The sequence below is a fragment of the Pseudophryne corroboree genome, chromosome 1, assembly GCF_028390025.1.
Source record: "Pseudophryne corroboree isolate aPseCor3 chromosome 1, aPseCor3.hap2, whole genome shotgun sequence".
Taxonomy (NCBI): Eukaryota; Metazoa; Chordata; class Amphibia; order Anura; family Myobatrachidae; genus Pseudophryne; species Pseudophryne corroboree.
The window spans coordinates 48,255,957-48,273,738 of record NC_086444.1 but is presented as its reverse complement, the minus strand read 5'-3'; the positions used below and the strand labels follow the sequence as shown (position 1 = coordinate 48,273,738).

General features: G+C 45.1%; 1 protein-coding gene across 5 annotated transcripts in view; it reads right to left on the bottom strand.

The window, feature by feature from the left end:
* Nucleotides 1-17,782, bottom strand: part of PDZD2 (PDZ domain containing 2) — a 559,801-nt gene that overhangs the window by 87,059 nt on the left and 454,960 nt on the right. For all 5 annotated transcript variants that reach the window (XM_063959280.1, XM_063959260.1, XM_063959270.1 and 2 more), the window contains 6 exons: nucleotides 15,456-15,537; nucleotides 14,564-14,667; nucleotides 13,877-14,045; nucleotides 9,824-10,623; nucleotides 7,888-8,032; nucleotides 486-3,663 (listed from right to left, as the gene is read on the bottom strand). In XM_063959280.1, coding sequence (XP_063815350.1) covers nucleotides 486-3,663; nucleotides 7,888-8,032; nucleotides 9,824-10,623; nucleotides 13,877-14,045; nucleotides 14,564-14,667; nucleotides 15,456-15,537 — 4,478 coding nt within the window. The remainder of the gene's footprint in view (nucleotides 1-485; nucleotides 3,664-7,887; nucleotides 8,033-9,823; nucleotides 10,624-13,876; nucleotides 14,046-14,563; nucleotides 14,668-15,455; nucleotides 15,538-17,782) is intronic.

Below are 17,782 nucleotides of genomic sequence, written 5' to 3'. Positions count from 1 at the left end.
TTCACAGCAGCCCCCAGCCCCACCAAAACCTCTACTTGTGTTTGGTGAATCTCACTGCACTGAGAAAAGGAAGGGGAGAAGTTGGGGGGCGGCTTTACGGGGGTGCTGTGCCTTCACCATACATGACTTTCAGTGAGAGGACAGACAGATACAGTAAGTTACGTAATGTATTCTCTATTACTATTATTATTTTATGTCTAAGTGTAAGTTGTTCTACATGTCAGCAGACCACTCTTAAACACTTCCTGCATTTCTGCCAGTGTTGAGACAAGAAAATGAGGTTAAGAGAGTCTGACTTTATATTAACCTAGTTTTACGCCTCTGCTCCACCTGTAACAATAGTAAGTGCTTCTTAAAATAATGGGGGGGGAAATAGTTTGGAACAAATAAATTCCTTCTTACAGAGAATTTTTTCTACAGATTATTTTATAATAATTTGCAGGGGGAAAAAAACCAAAATATTTATAAATAAGCCAATTTCTCACCTGACGGACCAGGATCTTCGGCTGAGTTCCCCATTCTGTATTACATCACCATCATACGCAGATCCAAGCGTTCCACCGCTAAAGTCTATAGAACTTAACCGAGTCCCGTTCTGGGCAGGCAAAGCGCCGTCTACGGGTGATGTCCTAGGTGAAACCTCGACATCTGCTTTACACTGCGGGGCTTTAGGTTCCACAGAGAAATCATCGGTGCACAGCTTGTCCAGATCTGGCATGCTCAACGCTCTCAGTTCCCGCAGTTTAGAGCGAGACAGAGATGGCCGTATGTGGCTTGAAGCCACCCTACTTTTCCTGACCTGCACCCCTTGTACAGCGTTTTCAGTCTTTTGAATCCTGGTGGACTCGTGAAGAGGTTTTTCCTGTATTGGATCCACGGGCAATTTCTCAGCACTTGATAAGGTCACGCTCGAAGGGGACTTCTTCATTTGCCCTGCTAAAAATATTTCGCTTTGGTTATCACAGCACGAGCTTAAGCTGCGCCTCAGAATATTTGTATTCTCATTGGAGCGTGTATGTGAGGGTATGGAGCCAGAAGACCTTCGACTGAGGGGCGGTTTGAACGAAAAAGGAGTATTATTTATTTCGATCACCTTCATTACAGTTTTATCAAAATTGGCCAGATTTTCAAAAGACTTAATCCTCTGCTTGACGGTAAGAGAAGACATAACCTCGTGCGACAAATTAAGTTCGTAATAATAATTTCTCTTAATAGTCCTTAGGACATCATACCTTATGGAGCTTTTTTCATGTGCAACCTGATGCTCTTCGTTGGCTTTCTGAAAATCTTGCGCAACATAGTCATCCATACTTGGACTGGACACTGGTGAAAGAGGGCCATCATCCACCGGGCTTCCCTTTCCGTTTATCGCATTATGGTTGACAGCGTTGGAGAGCTGTGTTGGCACCGAATAAGTTCTGGTCACTGACTTTGACCCAGTAGGTGGCTTCTCGGCCAGATTGACCTCTTGTTTGATTTTGGCTGGTGTAAAAACGATAGCGAAGCCATCGCAGGGGAAAATATCGTCTTTCTTCCGGTTGTTGTGTTTTAAGGAAGTGTGGTTTGCAGGTGATAAAGTACTAGTAGATAACTTGACTTCCATAAATGTACGCCGAATGTCGTGGCTATCTACTTGTTCTTCATGGGCCGCAAAAGGATCCGCACGCTGAGTTTCATTTTTGGTCGATGTGAAGCTTCTAGAAAGTCCATTCAGGCTTCCTTTAGATTTACAATCTGTGATGGCATCACACTTTCCATATGGTCCATTGCTGGTGGCATCACTCTTTCCAAACGGTCCATCGCTGATATCTTTTCCCTGGTTTGTTGATACAAGGATCTTATTCCCGGTTTTAAGCTTTTTTTCCAACTCCACACTAGCCATGTTGGCAGAGTACTTCTCCTCTAGGTTGTCCACATGTGAACATTTTCCCATTCCATTGAAATTCAATTTCTCTTTGCTAAAATTACCGGGCTTGGTGCATGAGGTTGACGGTGAATCAACCTTAGTTAAAGATATCACCGTCTTGTGTTTCTGTTCATCCTCGTTGGTCTTCCAAGTCCTGGAACCTAATTCACTTGCAGAAGATGAGCCATCTGCTATGGCGGACCTCTTATGAAGAAGTTTAGGCGATGGCTGTGGGGATGACTTTCTATAGTTATGACTTTCAGCCTTGCAATTGTTGGATTTAGCCACATCAGAGCTCACCCTGTTTTTGCTCTTAATAATGAGTCCTTTCAGCTTTGGCCCTGGCTTGGGTATCTGACCACTGAGTATATCAAGGTTGCTGCTTGGCCTCTTACTGTCATTATGTAGTTTTGTACTAGTATTGTTTAGCTTGTATTTATCCACAGTTGAGGTTTTCATGGTTAAACTTTTTGAAGCTTTAGTTTCGGTTGTACCATGCACCTTTTTCTCAATTAATGTAGAAGCTTGGTTACTTTTGCTTGTAACGGAGGATTTAGTGGCACCGGTTGGGTCTTTAGAATTATTATTAGGCCTTCCATTAAGAGTTTCTTCAACTGCTTCACTGCCACAATCATCGTGTTTATCAACAGAATTCAAACAGGTTGGGGAGCTAATATCTATAGAATCACTGCCCAAAGGCACCATGACTCTTGCAGTGTTACTTGTAATCATACCCTCCTTCACCGGATCTTCTGTATTTAAGGCATGGCCATCATGAAGTTCCTGAGAATCCTCCTGAAGTGACATAGAGGAAGCATCTAACAATGTCATATTGGCCCTTTTTCCAACAACGTCCTTGTCTTCTATAACTGGACATTGACTGAAGTTCTGCAGACTGTTGGGGCAAGAGGAACTTTTCTCCGGCTGTAATTGGCAGGCTTCCCTATTAAACTGTAGCGTAGGACAAAAACGGGATGCCTTCTGCATTTCAACGTCATCTCTTTTGGTGGGGAAACAGATCTCAATTTGCTCATCCTCGGAATCTGTGGTGGTCTGAGTTTCCGATGCAAAAGACTGGTTTTGAAGGGACGAAATCATATCGCTCGTAGAATCCGAAGGGACTTCCAGCAACGATTCGCTGTCAGAGTCCTCCGCTGCCCCATACATACAATTTGAAAGTTCGAAAGAGCTGCTATCAAGCTGTTCGGACAGTGAGAAATCATCAGTAGCCAGGTTGCTGAAATTCCTACAGTAATTACTCAGGCTGTTTTTAACAGCGGTGGTTTTGTTTATTGCAATAGAGTCCAAAAATGTAAATCCAAGGAGGTTACCCCTATCGTCTGCTTGGCTGGCTGTGACAGGAGAAACCTTGGGTGGTTCAAGTGCAGCCATATCAGCTTTAAAGGAAGGTGCGTGTTCAGAGACTGTAACGGTTTCCATGTTCTTAGCTTGGCTTAATGCTCCCATTGATAGAGCGTTTGATTCACATTGTTGTTGATCATGAATAAACTCATCAATGTTGGTAACCGAAGTCCCATCACAGTGACCAGGTGAGGAGCAATAGCTGTGTGGCAATTTTTCCTCCTCTGTGGCAGCTGAAGAAGACGACGCTGAGTCAATAATTGAGAAACCATTAATAGTATTGCATTCTTGAGAGTGGTTATTGCACTGTAATTTCTCAACAGACTCCTCCTGTCGATCATATGGTGTTGTGTCTGCTCCGGATGCCATGATAATGTGGGACAATCTATCCACAGCTGTAACAAAAACATAAATAAGTATGGGTAATAATAATAATAATAATAATGATCATAATAATAATAATAATAATAATAATAATAATATTCATTTATATAGAGCTTTTCCCCAATAGGACTTCAGGTGCTTCACAGAAATCATGAACATAATACAGAGTTGAGGCAGCCATTTTGTTTTAGAAATTCCAAGGATTATATACCCTACCCATGAGGGTACCAGGCAAGGAAACCATCTTGGCCGCATTTTATAGGTTACACTGGGTGCCACGATGAGATTACACGTAATGGGGGAGCTGCAGAATACTAAAGTGAGATACATGATCCTTACAAATACACCCGATCCATGCATTTTTCATCCTACCCACGAGAGTACCAGGCGAGGCAGACATCTTGGGTGCGCGACATAGGTTATAGTGCGCGAGATAAGCAACACATGGGAGGTTGAAATGGAAAATAACTAACAAGATAACCACTGAATAAAATCACTAGGGGAGTGCGGGACGTACGGTGTGACACCAAAACAGCAGAGCCGCTCTTAACCACACCCACCTTTGTGACGCTAATGAATAAATTGTTCCATGGGTTCTTCATCCTGCCCATGAAAGTACCAGGCGAGGGAGCTATTTGGGGCACACTACGTAGGCTACAGCTGGCAGGAGAAGCAATTTGTTGAAGTGTGATATACAGTTTGATGACACAACTTTAGTTTTATTTCAAGTACAACAATCTGTCTGCCAAGACAAAGTGCAAACTTTCTCTAAAGTCTGTAGTATTTAGACAGACGTTCCCATAACACTGTCAGCAGGAATACTAACTAGAACATGGCTTTGGGAAAGCTCAGATCAACAAATGTTTCCACAACTCTAAACCATAGCTATAGTCTAACATAATGCTATGCAGTTGGTACTGTATGTTGACATTCACAGTGCCGACACGGACAAAATGGCAACAGGCAGAATGTCAGCTGTCAACTTTGAAGTCAGGCTATGGTTAGGGTTATAATCAACTTAAAACGCTTTGTCGACATTCAGAACATGTAGACACACTGGAGCAGACTCTCACCCATCCTTCAAATCTTTAAACGCTGCCCGATAACCCCACCTCTTTACTAGCACCCCTACTAACCCCACAGGTACTCATCACTGCCGTCTAGATCATATATTTGGAGAATTGTTTTAACCGGAAAGAAAATCTAAGTCTCCATTAGGAACACGGAATAGTAATGCACCATCTGCACTGTGTCGCAGCAACCAATCAGCCGTTAGATTTCATCTGGAGCAAGTTTGACAATGAAAGCAACTGCCTGACTGGTTTATATCTAAGTGTTGTATCTAAATACCCTGGGGGCTAATTTAAAGTCTGTTTTTCGCAATTTATCGCAATGCACATGTTTCCTAGTTGAGCAACTGCGGCTGTGTGCACTACTTTCAAAAGTGGATGGATAGCAGTGGTGCAGCTGCATAGATACGGACGCCTCTAAATATAGGCGGAGATCAGCATTTATTTCGGAGGACGCAATGCGGCCGTCTTGCGTGCAACCCTATATAAGCCCCTGTAGCAGATTAGCCCTTGGGTGTGTATGAGGACGAAGTTGCAGAAATTCCAAAGACAACACAAGTCTTCTCAACTCTTTAAAGATGTGATTATTCCATCGTTTAAGGGAAAAGGAAGTTGGAAAATCAGAATTCCGACCACACAATCTAATTTTTCTTCTTCTTTGAAACAAGCGCTTCAGTCTCCAGTAAAAGACTAACATTGAATACTAAGGATGGGCTCCAAACATTGCACTCCGTGATTTGATGAGCCAAAGGCAAACGAGTTCGGTGCTGGATTGAAAATACCTTCCATTTCTAGGCACTGCAGGTAATGTTAAGCGTGGGTTTAATGAAACCAGATGAACAGATCTTTGGAGAAGGAAACGGGACATAGCTGAGGTCTGGTGGGCGGCAGAAAGAGTTTAGTCTACAGGCAGATTGCGCGCCCCCACACAACCCCCACTCTCTCCTTTATAATGCATGTTACATAAGGCACCTGGAATAGGGGGGAGTCTACGGACTTCCCTCCAGGCGGCACTCATCCATTGGCTAAATGAAGAGCCCCTTATAGAAAACACAATGATTTAGTAAATTGCTAATGATTAATCCGTATAGGAAAATCAGGCGTGAAGAGGAATAAATTGTGCAGCTGTACTAAACACCATAGGGGGAGATTCATCAAACCTTCTATATAGGACGGGTGGATATCAGGGGATGGATGATTAAATGGCCTTAGGTTTGGGGGGCTCACATTGGTGAGAAAGGCACAACAAACCCATGCTTACAGTAATAGGCTATTAATAAATGAACGTAGGGACACTATTCACTAATGAACATGTAAACGAGTTGCATAATTAGGAATGTACCTGGTTCGTACCCTTGAGTCTTGTGGGTAACCCTGCTATGCGACCACTGTTATGGGACAGTAAGATCCACTGAAGGCAGAAACTGTAGCTTGTCTCTGAGTGTCCTAACGTAACACTACATAGAGGTGGCGGACGCAGCGAGCCCTCCTGTGACTCTTAGCAACCATTAGACATAACATGGAGGAGACTGTAGAGTTTCCACTGCGCTAGAGGTCACATTATAGTATATTACATGTCTGCATAAAGCCTCACGCATGTCATGTGTTTAATAACTGACCTTTGCCTGAACGAGAACACCACTTCCCACCCCAGTCCCAACCTCTTAGGGACAGGTGCATCCAAACTGTGTACGACTCGGCACAAACGCATCTGCGTGAGCCTATTTCTGGAGAAGGCATAGCACAATCTCATGCAATGTGCAAAACGCGAGAAGCCACAGAGCGCACACAGCATAAAGCTATCATGGAAAGTCAACTGTAATAGTATTATATCACTATAATGGTCATCCCTTCCTCCTACCAGCATAGTGTCCCATTTCTGTTTCCCCAGCACAGAATTCCTATAGGAGAACTGAATGTTCCATGTTTAGAAACATACAGTGATAGAATTCCCATAGTAAAAGCCCAAATTACCTTCAGCTTTCTCCGGCTTTCCCAGAAAACTCCTGTATTCCCACAGTGCATGTTGTCACATCACTCAAGTTCCTGTTGCCCCCCCATACACAGAAAGAGGAAGTGGTGATAGGTTCCAAAAGTATGGAAGTAAAGGGTGACCGCTATGGCCCAAACATCCCGTAGCTCAGAGGTTCCCAACATCCCGTAGCTCAGAGGTTCCCAAACTGTGTGCCGTGGCTCCCTGGGGTGCCTCGGGACACTTGCAGGGGTGCCCTGGGTTGGTGGTCCAGGACCAATTCAAATTATTCATGGTCAGTATACTAGGCAAAACCAGTGCTGGTGGCTGCCAGTCATAAAATATGTGGCCAAACAGAAGCAAATCTTGTCCCTCACCACACAACTGACCCTAAGGGTGACATATAAACGCGATCTACTTAATGTAATATTTCTTTCTAAATTTCTCAATAAGAAATTTTTGGCCTAGGGGTGCCGTGAAAAAAATTCTGATATTTTAGGGCGCCGTGATTCAAAAAAGTTTGGAAACCACTGCCGTAGCTCATATGGCCATCCTGGTATTTCATTTCAAGATAATGAAAGCTCAGCATCTGAGGGTTGGGTGAGGTATATTTTGTCGACATTGTACCACGTCAACATTCATTATGCTGACATGATTAGAATGTTACACAGAAAAAAGAAAAAGGCAGGTACACACTGCAAACACTAAGAATACGGATAATCAGGACAATTATAATAAAATCTACCATTTAACACGTAGACTTGAAGACCCCTCCTGTCTGGACACACACCCCACCTAACTGCCCTTAGGTGGTTTTAATAAGTGGATGGTCCTTGCATAGCAGTCTACACGTTAACATGGGCACTACGATAGGTAAGTCCTGGATACATTTATATAGTGCGTCAGTATTAAGCTGATATACGTTCACCGTGCTGTATTTGGTGGGATCGCACCTTTGGCCAAACATGTGCTAAGAAACCTTATTATTACTCAAAGTTAAATTGTATAGTTTATTATAATTATCTCGATTATGAGTATTCTTAATGTTTGCAGTGTGTATCTGCTTTTTTCCAGCACAGACTCAGACCAGGCAAATAAGTGTATTGCTCTTGAAATTTTTTTTTAATAATAATTAAAAAATAAATTGAAGCATAAAATGTAGCCGTGAAGTAGGAAAGTGATGTAGTTTTTACCTGATACCGGTTTCCGGACTTCTAATGTTACAGCTGAGGGCAAACACTGGACGTAATCACAGGTCTCCTGGTAAGAGAGGTCGCTCACTTGGATGCCGTTAATTGTCAGGATCTCATCTCCAGGAGCCAACTTCCCCATAGACTCCTAACCGTACGATAAGTCACAAATCAGGAAAGATAGGGTGAACCATACAAGTGATACACCGTTTCCTGTACAGGTCTTCTCAAACTGATTAAATATTACAATACTTCTGTCTAAGAAACAATCAGCACAGGTGGTGTCTGATGCCGTCAGGGGAATACTCACAATAATGGTGGAACGGATGGGAGAAACATGAAGATCATGGGCACCAGCCTCAGACCCCACCACCGACCCATCCCTGCCTTTGTGTGACCGCATTGGAGCAGCGAACACAGGGGATGGGGCGGGACAGAGGTGGCGGGCTGGAGTAGAGAAGGGGATGGAGCAGTGGATAGAGGTGGCGGGGTGGGGTAAAGAAGGGGATGGAGCAGGGGATAGAGGAGGTGGGGTGGGGCAGAGAAGGGGATGGAGCAGCGGATAGAAGAGGCGGGGTGGGGCAGAGAAGGGGATGGAGCAGTGGATAGAGGAGGCGGGGTGGGGTAGGGAAGAAGATGGAGCAGCGGATAGAAGAGGCGGGGTGGGGCAGAGAAGGGGATGGAGCAGTGGATAGAGGAGGCGGTGTGGGGTAGGGAAGGAGATGGAGCAGCGGATAGAAGAGGCGGGGTGGGGCAGAGAAGGGGATGGAGCAGTGGATAGAAGAGGCGGGGTGGGGCAGAGAAGGAGATGGAGCAGCGGATAGAAGAGGCGGGGTGGGGCAGAGAAGGGGATGGAGCAGTGGATAGAAGAGGCGGGGTGGGGCAGAGAAGGAGATGGAGCAGCGGATAAGAGAGGCGGGGTGGGGCAGAGAAGGGGATGGAGCAGTGGATAGAGGAGGCGGGGTGGGGCAGAGAAGAGGATGGAGCAGGGGTTAGAGGGGACGGGGTAGAGAAGGGGATGGAGCAGTGGATAGAGGAGGTGGGGTGGGGCAGAGAAGGGGATGGAGCAGCGGATAGAAGATGCGGGGTGGGGCAGAGAAGGGGATGGAGCAGTGGATAGAGGTGGCGGGGTGGGGTAGGGAAGGGGATGGAGCAGCGGATAGAAGAGGTGGGGTGGGGCAGAGAAGGGGATGGAGCAGTGGATAGAGGAGGCGGGGTGGGGCAGAGAAGGGGATGGAGCAGTGGATAGAGGGGGCGGGTGGGGCAGAGAAGGGGATCGAGCAGCAGAGAGAGGGGGCTGGGTGGGGTAAAGAAGGGGATGGAGCAGCGGATAGAGGAGGCGGGGGTGAGGCAGAGAAGGGTATGGAACAGCGGATAGAGGAGGTGGGGTGGGGCAGAGAAGGGTATGGAACAGCGGATAGAGGAGGTGGGGTGGGGCAGAGAAGAGGATGGAGCAGCGGATAGAGAAGGCGGGGTGGGGCAGAGAAGGGGATGGAGCAGTGGATAGAGGGGGCGGGGTGGGGCAGAGAAGGGGATTGAGCAGCAGATAGAGGGGGCTGGGTGGGGTAAAGAAGGGGGTGGAGCAGCGGATAGAGGAGGCAGAGAAGGGGATGGAGCAGCGGATAGAGAGGGCGGGGTGGGGCAGGGAAGAAGGTGGAGCAATAAGGGCCCAGGGCCGGTGCTGGATGAGTCAGGATAGGGCAAGACTGTGGTGGTTCAGTATATGCTGGTCCCTTCACTGGTAGTTTATATAATAAAATATGATTTTGAAACAGAGAAATTTACATGTAGTGTAACTTGAATTTACCATTAGATGAGCTTTAAAACCAGCAGATAGAAGTAATCACAATAAAACACAAGGAGTCACCTGGTAGATTCACCAAAACTGTGAAAGACGCTTAAATGAACAAACAGGAAATAAAGAATCATTTTGGCTCACCTTATCTGTTTCCCCATGACTCAAACCGGTTATTATAACTCTGACAGGCGACTCTTTTATCTCCAAATGTAACCCAACAGACTCATATTCGCTACAGAGTAAATCCACGGTTTCTGTGCTAGGTCTGCTTAATATCTCCGCTCCTTCCGCCTTCTTCACCTGTGGGGTCATCTTTGAGGGCTTTGGAGAAGATCTGTTGTCCTCGTTTTTCTGCTTGGAGGCGTTAAGGCTTTCCGAGTTAATCATGCTCTTTACTCTGGTCACAGCTTTGTGTTCCAGTTTAGGGGACCTCTTGTTTTCAGGCTGTCCTTCAAAGGGGTCCTTTATTCCTAAAGTATCTGGGCGAACCTCAGTCCTGCCAGAGTAATCAAAAGCTTTAATGGCAAAAAAGGGCGACTCCACCATATGTTCCATTGAGCTGTCCTCAGATTCCACGGAACTGCTGCACAGAGATGGCCCTGCCTCGCCGACCATGCTTCTCGGCAAGTCCTCAGACTGAATTTCCTCTTCGACATCCAGGGGAGTAGTCATAACAATCCCGGAATCCTCATCTGCGTTCTTTTTCCTGGTATCGCAAAAGTGCCGGTCGTCTTTCTTGCTGAAATCATCCTCTTCACTGGCGACTTCATCGTCATCGTAGCAGACAACTCTCTGCTGCCGCTGGAGAGGACTTCTCATGGACTGGGGGCTTTCATCCACACTGCTCTGCTTCGAAGGGCAATGTTTGCTACCAGGCGTTGCGATTATCCCGTTTATCGGAGAGAAGCAAACGGAAACTTGTCCTTTGGCTGCTCCATTTTCTTTACATGATAAAAAAAGAAGAGAACCACAAATAAGTAAATATATATAAGTAAAGGTATAAAACAAACACTTTTTTCCCAAGTTTGAAGCCCAGCATCTAAGCGCTCCAAAATGCTATGGGAGGTTCAATGGTGGGCAATGGACACCAACATCACCCTATTTTCCCTTGCATCCAATAGACTAGGGGTATTCAACATGCAGTCCCAGCATGCCTTGCAACAGTTTTAGCATGACTAAATAGCAAAACTGTGGCAGGGTATGCTGAGATGTGTAGTTCCATAGCAGCTGGAGGGCTGCATACATCTGCAATAGACCCTGCCAAGATAATTGGCGCAGCTGGGGTACCACAATCCCTGTTGTTTGCAGATGCATATCGTGGCCGCACATTGCGGAGCACTGAATACGGGACTATGACTAACACATAGAATACTACATGAGCAAAGCTGTACAAAGCTCTTAATAAATACGCTCTCATAACACACACACCAAGCTATCACACCTGGAATTTTTTGCATTGTTATGGGCTGCTGTGTGATTTATACAGGTTAAGTGTTTGTCCATCACTGAACACATCTAAGCATTTTGTGCTGTAGAATAATGAAATAATCCTGGCAGGGAGAGTGCAGGAGACTCAGACAGCAGACAGTATAGCAGATCTGTTTTTCCCAAGAAACTGTCCGGGTATTGGCTCTCATTTATGGAAACAGTTTAAACTTTTGTACTAATAGAATGACTCCTAAGTTATGAGCAGACCCCCCCCCCCTCTGATCCACCGCACACTGGACACATGTACGGTGTGCATCAGCTGGGAGACAGCAAGATCTAGAAGTCCTGAGTCCAGAACATTATCAGCCTCACACCTCATGGCTCAGGAAGAAATCCATTTTCCATCCACTGGATGGAAGGTGGATTGCTCCGATCTTTTAAAAGTTATAAAAAAAGGTTTGTATTTTTACGCTGCTGTAAGACTGGTTGTGTCTTCCCCACATCCTGTGCCTGCAAGATACGCTCTAAGGCAGTTTAGAGGACTTTAGAGTCAGATCATAAGCAGCTGTAAGATCTAGGTATAGTTTTACTGCTCTGCGCTGTTGGGAGACCCAGCTCTTTCCAACACCTAGTTGTCAGTCTGTGTCTTCCTGCATTCTTATAATCCGCTCTTGCCATCATGGCACTGCCCCTGTTAAACACAGCCAAGTCTTTTGAGACAAGACAGGTCAATGCCTCCCACAAGATCCTCCCACATTGTCCCCTAAAATACTTTGGTGCTGCTCTGAAAACTGTGACAATAACTTTTACATACAGGCGGCATTTTATATGCCTGGCTGATTCTACCCTACTGGGATTAGCGACACCACCGGGACTGGTGGGCCTTTTTGTGTGTCACTGGCAAGGGATTGTGAATAACCTTAGTTGTGGTTATGGGCTGGCAGTTTACCAGCTGTTGGGGATGGGCTGGCGGTTGGCGCAAACAAAGCCTTGAGTTGTTGGTCTTGAGTAAAGGGGCTCATACATCTGCAATCGCAATTTATTGTTTCACAGATCCTGAGATTTCCCCCCCACATTTATTGTTTTTACAATCCATGTGACTTTGCCCATACATTACGGATATGTGTCAGTGATTTGCAGATCATTTTCAGTAAAGCAGATCTGCCAATCTTGAAAGACTCATCAGGTTACTAGAAACGGTCTGCAGATCTGCTGATTGTTCCCATACACTAGCAATCTACAGCCCCAACTGATCTGTGAAATGAAACATGTTGAAAAATCTGATTTAACAATCCCAATCGATTTGTGGACTGCGATCTGTGAACCCCATACAGTGCAGATTTATTTGCACAATCGTCTGCAAATTGCCCCAACCAATTGCTGATGTATGGGGGCCTTTAAGCCTTGAGTTGTTGGTGATGAGCAACTGCCTAGAGCTGCCTATTGGTAGAGCCTGCCCTGACGGGGCTGACTGTATTATTTGTCCTCAATATGATAATACTTATCTCCAACAAAATGGTTTTATATCCTGCAATTGGGCATTGTACATTTTGTTGACATTCATGTGTTAAGATTTTATCAATGTCAACATCATCACTGCCGACATTCTGCTGTTGACATTGAGACTGTGTACCCTGTAATTCAGTAACATGTAACATCTCATGGCTCTTTGTTAATTATAAGTTATAATATAGCCATCGTGGTAAAGATGAGGGTATACTTAAATGACCTCACATACGCATAACTTGAACATTATATATGCAACAGTTACTTTATATATTGATTTCTCATTGAGAGAAAAATTAACTAGAGATAAGTTATTGCAGATGAAATGATATTATTGGACAGAGAACGCACTGGCTTGGAGACAGTTTTTTTGCCATCTGTCGTTCTCTAGAAATGTATTAGTGTGCCAAAAAATCGTGTCCCACTTAATCCTTATATTTATTATTTAAGTTTGTCTTCTCCCCTTTTTGCCACTGGCAATGTATGTAAATGAAGGAGAGGAGTCAGGACCAGCTGGGATTCTTGAAACAAATGTATTAAGCCTTGAAAAGGGATAAAGTACCAGCCAATCAGCTCCTGTCATTTTTCAAACACAGCCGTTAGGAAGCTGATTGGCTGGGACTTTAATCACTCTTTATCCGTCGCCACTTTATCACTTTTTAAGGCTTATGGGTTCATTTATGAAGGAGTGATACATTTCATGTGAGTGATAAATTGCACCAGCCAATCAGCTCCTAACTTCCATGTCACAGGCTGTGTTTGAAAAATGACAGCTAGGAGGTGATTGGCTGGTGCAATTTATCGCTCACAGTGAAATGCATCACTCATTGATAAATTAGCCTATTAATACATGTGGGCCCTAGTGTTTTAAAAAATGATCTCTGACGTTGTAGACTCCAGAACAGAATAAGCTCATTATAAAAAATTTCTTCTTATATAGTCATTATTGGATGGTGAATACAAGCGCCGATTTATGCGAGGACATTACGTCCACTTTACCAGCAATGGTTTGGAGGAAGTGCATTTTCTGCACATATTACAAGGCCTTGATTCAGGACAGGCAGTAACGGGGTGAGAATTCAGGAGCGTGTGAAGCGGAGGGAAGCTTCTGGCATAGCTGGACCACAGCTCCAGAGTGATGAGGATCACACATAAATTAATCCACAGATGTCAGGTGCAGTGCGAGGACTCTTGGACTCATCGGATATGTCAGCACACAGGCACAGCCTGTTCAGATGAAACTGTAAAAGGAAATCTTACTGGCAGTGCTGAAGGGAGCAGCGTTTTCCTCCACAGAGACGCTGGCACTCCGCAGGCGAAGCCGCTCGTCCTCGCTAGAGCCCGTCACTACCGTGTCGGAGAGAGAGGACTGGCTGGGGGCGTCTTGGGAAAAGTACTGTGACAGCTCCACTTCAGAGCTCACAGAACCCTGGTAGGAACGAGACAGAAACATGGGTCAGGAACTAAGGATACATGAGGCACTCATTTAAAAAAAAGCCCAGATTAGCATATCCCACATTATCAGCTGTTAATTATAAGGCAACACGGAGTGTCTGCAGCGCCGTGTAAGGGAGTAACAAAAAAACATAGCAGAGCTACAGCGCATAAGCACAATATATAGGCTAGGTATATATAAAACATTGCTAAGACACCACGACGGGGCATGTGAGCACAAGACAACAACATGTGACATATGTGACCATTATAAATAGGCAGAATACAATGAACGGATGCAATCTGCGTGGCAGGCGAGGGGATGTCTACAGTTTAGCACACAATATGGCTGTCTGCGTGCAACAAGGACATTTATAACAAAAGGTCTTTATACACCGATTTGCCTCGTTACAGCAATGTACACCTGACAAGAGGATGAAGTTAGCATTTACCCGTCAGAACTTTGCAGAGGATATAATATTACGTTATTGTGCTTGTTATCCCCTCTCTTACCCTGCTGGCGGGTTCCAGGAAGCGTTTCATAGTCCAGCTCAGCGGTGCTGACCCGTCTGCTTGCTTTGGTTTTACAGTCGGGGACGGGCTCTTCAAATGCAGACCTGGTGATATATTGTATTTCGCAGCACATTACAAATACAATCTTCCAAAGACGGAACAGATTCTGGACTATGTAATGCTGCAAAGATGCGGATTGCCAGCTGCTGTGGAACTACAAGCCCCAGCACACATCCTCAACAGCTGGTGATCCTCATATTGCATTCCACTGCATTATCAGAGACTGCCACTGCACCCTAGGCAGTACTCCTGCTGTGGCACCGTCTCTGTACCCTGGTTTCATATGCTCCTAGTCTGACCGCTTCTCTTTCCGCCACACTAGGGGGTAAATGTGTGAAGCAGTGAAAAGTGTGAAGTGAGCCAGTGCTGAAGTTGCCCATGGCAACCAATCCGCACTGAAGTAACATTTATAATTTGCATACTATAAAATTATACAGAGCAGCTGATTGGTTGCCATGAGCAACTTCTCCACTGGCTCACTTCTCCACTCTTATCACTGCTTCATACATTTACCCCACTGTTCCAAGAGACCTTGAGGTGTGGTGGTGACAGATTCTCTTTGTAAGTCCTTCCCACAAAGGGGCAGATGTATTAAGCCAGGAGAAGTGATAAAGCAGTGATAAGTGGAAGGTGATAACGCACCAGCTAATCATTATGGGTTTGAAAAAATGACAGTTATGAGCTGATTGGCTGGTGCGTTATCACCTTCCACTTATCACTTCTCCAGGCTTAATACATCTGCCCTATAGTTCCAGTAGACCTCAAGGTGTGGTGGTGACAGATTCTCTTTAACTGGTTTGAGTAGTAAAGATGAACGGCACAAGTCACCTACCTGGCATGTGGGGGGACCCCGAGTCTTTGCTCTCGCGATGCGTGGTCCGAGAGATAGCCTCATCCATTTCTTGCTCGGACATCTTCATGCAATAAAAAAACAAAACAAAACAAATACAAACATTAATTAATGCTACATCGGAAAAACACATATAAAGGACAGATATCGTCCCACATCCTAATCCAATCAGGGTAATGATAAGTATCAGTAACTGTACACACAACCGGGGAATCACTACTGACAGCACATGATCACCACAGCAATCAGTCCAATCGTTTATGAGGACGATGACCTGACAGTCTAGAATCCCAACAAGGAAGCTGTACAGAAATCAAGGGAATGGATAATACAAATGTGGGCCGGTGGGGAGGACTGGGTGTACAAATGGCAGAAACGATGGCAGGACGTGGTAAGAGGATTAGAGGTATGTATAGTCCGGGATCTCTCAAGACGTACCTGCCCCCCAGAGATTGAACCAATGGGAATGCAGCCTATGGAGTTTTTAGAACCCAGTGACATCACGGGATCCGGTCTCTAGGTCGACAGTGTCTAGGTCGACCACTATTGGTTGACAGTAACTAGGTCGACAGGGTTTCTAGGTCGACATGTTCTAGGTCGACAGGTCAAAAAGTCGACATGAGTTTTTCACAATTTTTTTTTTTTAACCTTTTCATACTTAACGATCCAGCGAGGCATCTTGCCCGAAGCATGGCGAGCGAAGCGAGCCATGCGAGGGGACATGGTGCACTAATTGGGGTTCCCGGTCACTCTACGAAGAAAACACCACCCAAAAAACACTAAAAACTCATGTTGACCTTTTGACCTGTCGACCTAGACCCTGTCGACCTAAAGACCCTGTCGACCTAGTTACTATCTACCTTCCATACCACACCCGACATCACTGGGCTTTTAGATCGATCTAACTTTTTGACCCTCTGTGGATGACTGTGACAGCGTGCCAGCAAATGACCTAGCCCTGCTACAATTATTAGTACTCCTATATATTATTGTGTATGTGTAACACAGAGGTTTGTGTCCTCAGCGTGTGGCCACCTGTCTCCAGGACTGCTTCAGATCTGTAACTTATTACACGGAATACTTGTTACATGCCATATGAATAATTCAGAACTTCTGTGGAACTGAAGTGTACAGGGCTCACTGGCTATCATCGTCTGCTCATTCAGCATTTGGGAGAACGATGTATATATATAAGCGAGAGAAGAAAATGAAGGCTGGACATGTGTTTTATATAGTTACTTCACGATTGCCTTTTTTATATTAACGGGGGAGTGAGTGAGCTGCCATCTAGCTGGAATTCAGCAAAATAAAATAAATTGCAGACGCTGGAAAGCCTGGAAGAACATTTCTTAAGCATCTTTATTTCATTATTCAGCGTACAGAGAGGCACACTGTCAGGTTGTAGCGATGAGGCGATGCAACGTGAGGACTCTGCAGTCACGGAACAGATACAAAATGCGAGAGTTCGCAGGAAAGAGCGAAGTAGAACGCTCAGCAACACTATATAATTCCCCACATTCAGCGACAGCACTCAAAGGGGGGAATTCAATTACTGGGCATTACAGTACCCCCCGACATTGCAATTGCACCTCTGTGGAATGGGAGGTAAAGCCTGCAATGCGGTTGGGCGCAATTTGCTGTACTGGAACGGAAACTCGGGACTATCCTATTGAACTGAATCGCTTGCAAAATTCCTTGATTTTTACTAAAAAGAGTTAAAAAGCTTCTATAATTCCGTCTGTGTCCCCCACCTCCCCATGTAACAAACACACATATGGGACACACGGGTATAGAACACAGATAGAGCACAGCATACGGTACGCAGAAATTTGGCCTGTGGCATATCAATAGAAAGTTTATAGGTAAAATATACATGTAAAACATACATATAGGGCTTGATATAAAGTTGGACAGAAATTGTGCATATACCCCCAGAGGCAGAGCTGTACATGTTTTGCAATGCGCCCGCCCACTATGTGTAAGCTTAGTTTGCGAATAGTCTTCGTCACTACAGTGCACTTGCACCTATCCTATGCTACGTGCAAAAGATACTCCAGCAAACAGGCATATTTACACTTACATCAAAGTCTGCAATTCTGGAAACAAGCTCTCAATAATATTTGCCAAAAACCCATTACAGTCCAGTACCACCTCTTATGTCATAAGAACAGAAGTGTCTGAAAAGCATATGAATCTACTAATTTTCATTCTAGCATTCTGCACCTGTCACAACCTGTGCAGTTCCTCTCTCTTGCTTGGGCTGTTGCTCTCTGCTCTGGTACTTCTAGCACACTCTCAGTGCTGTTCTG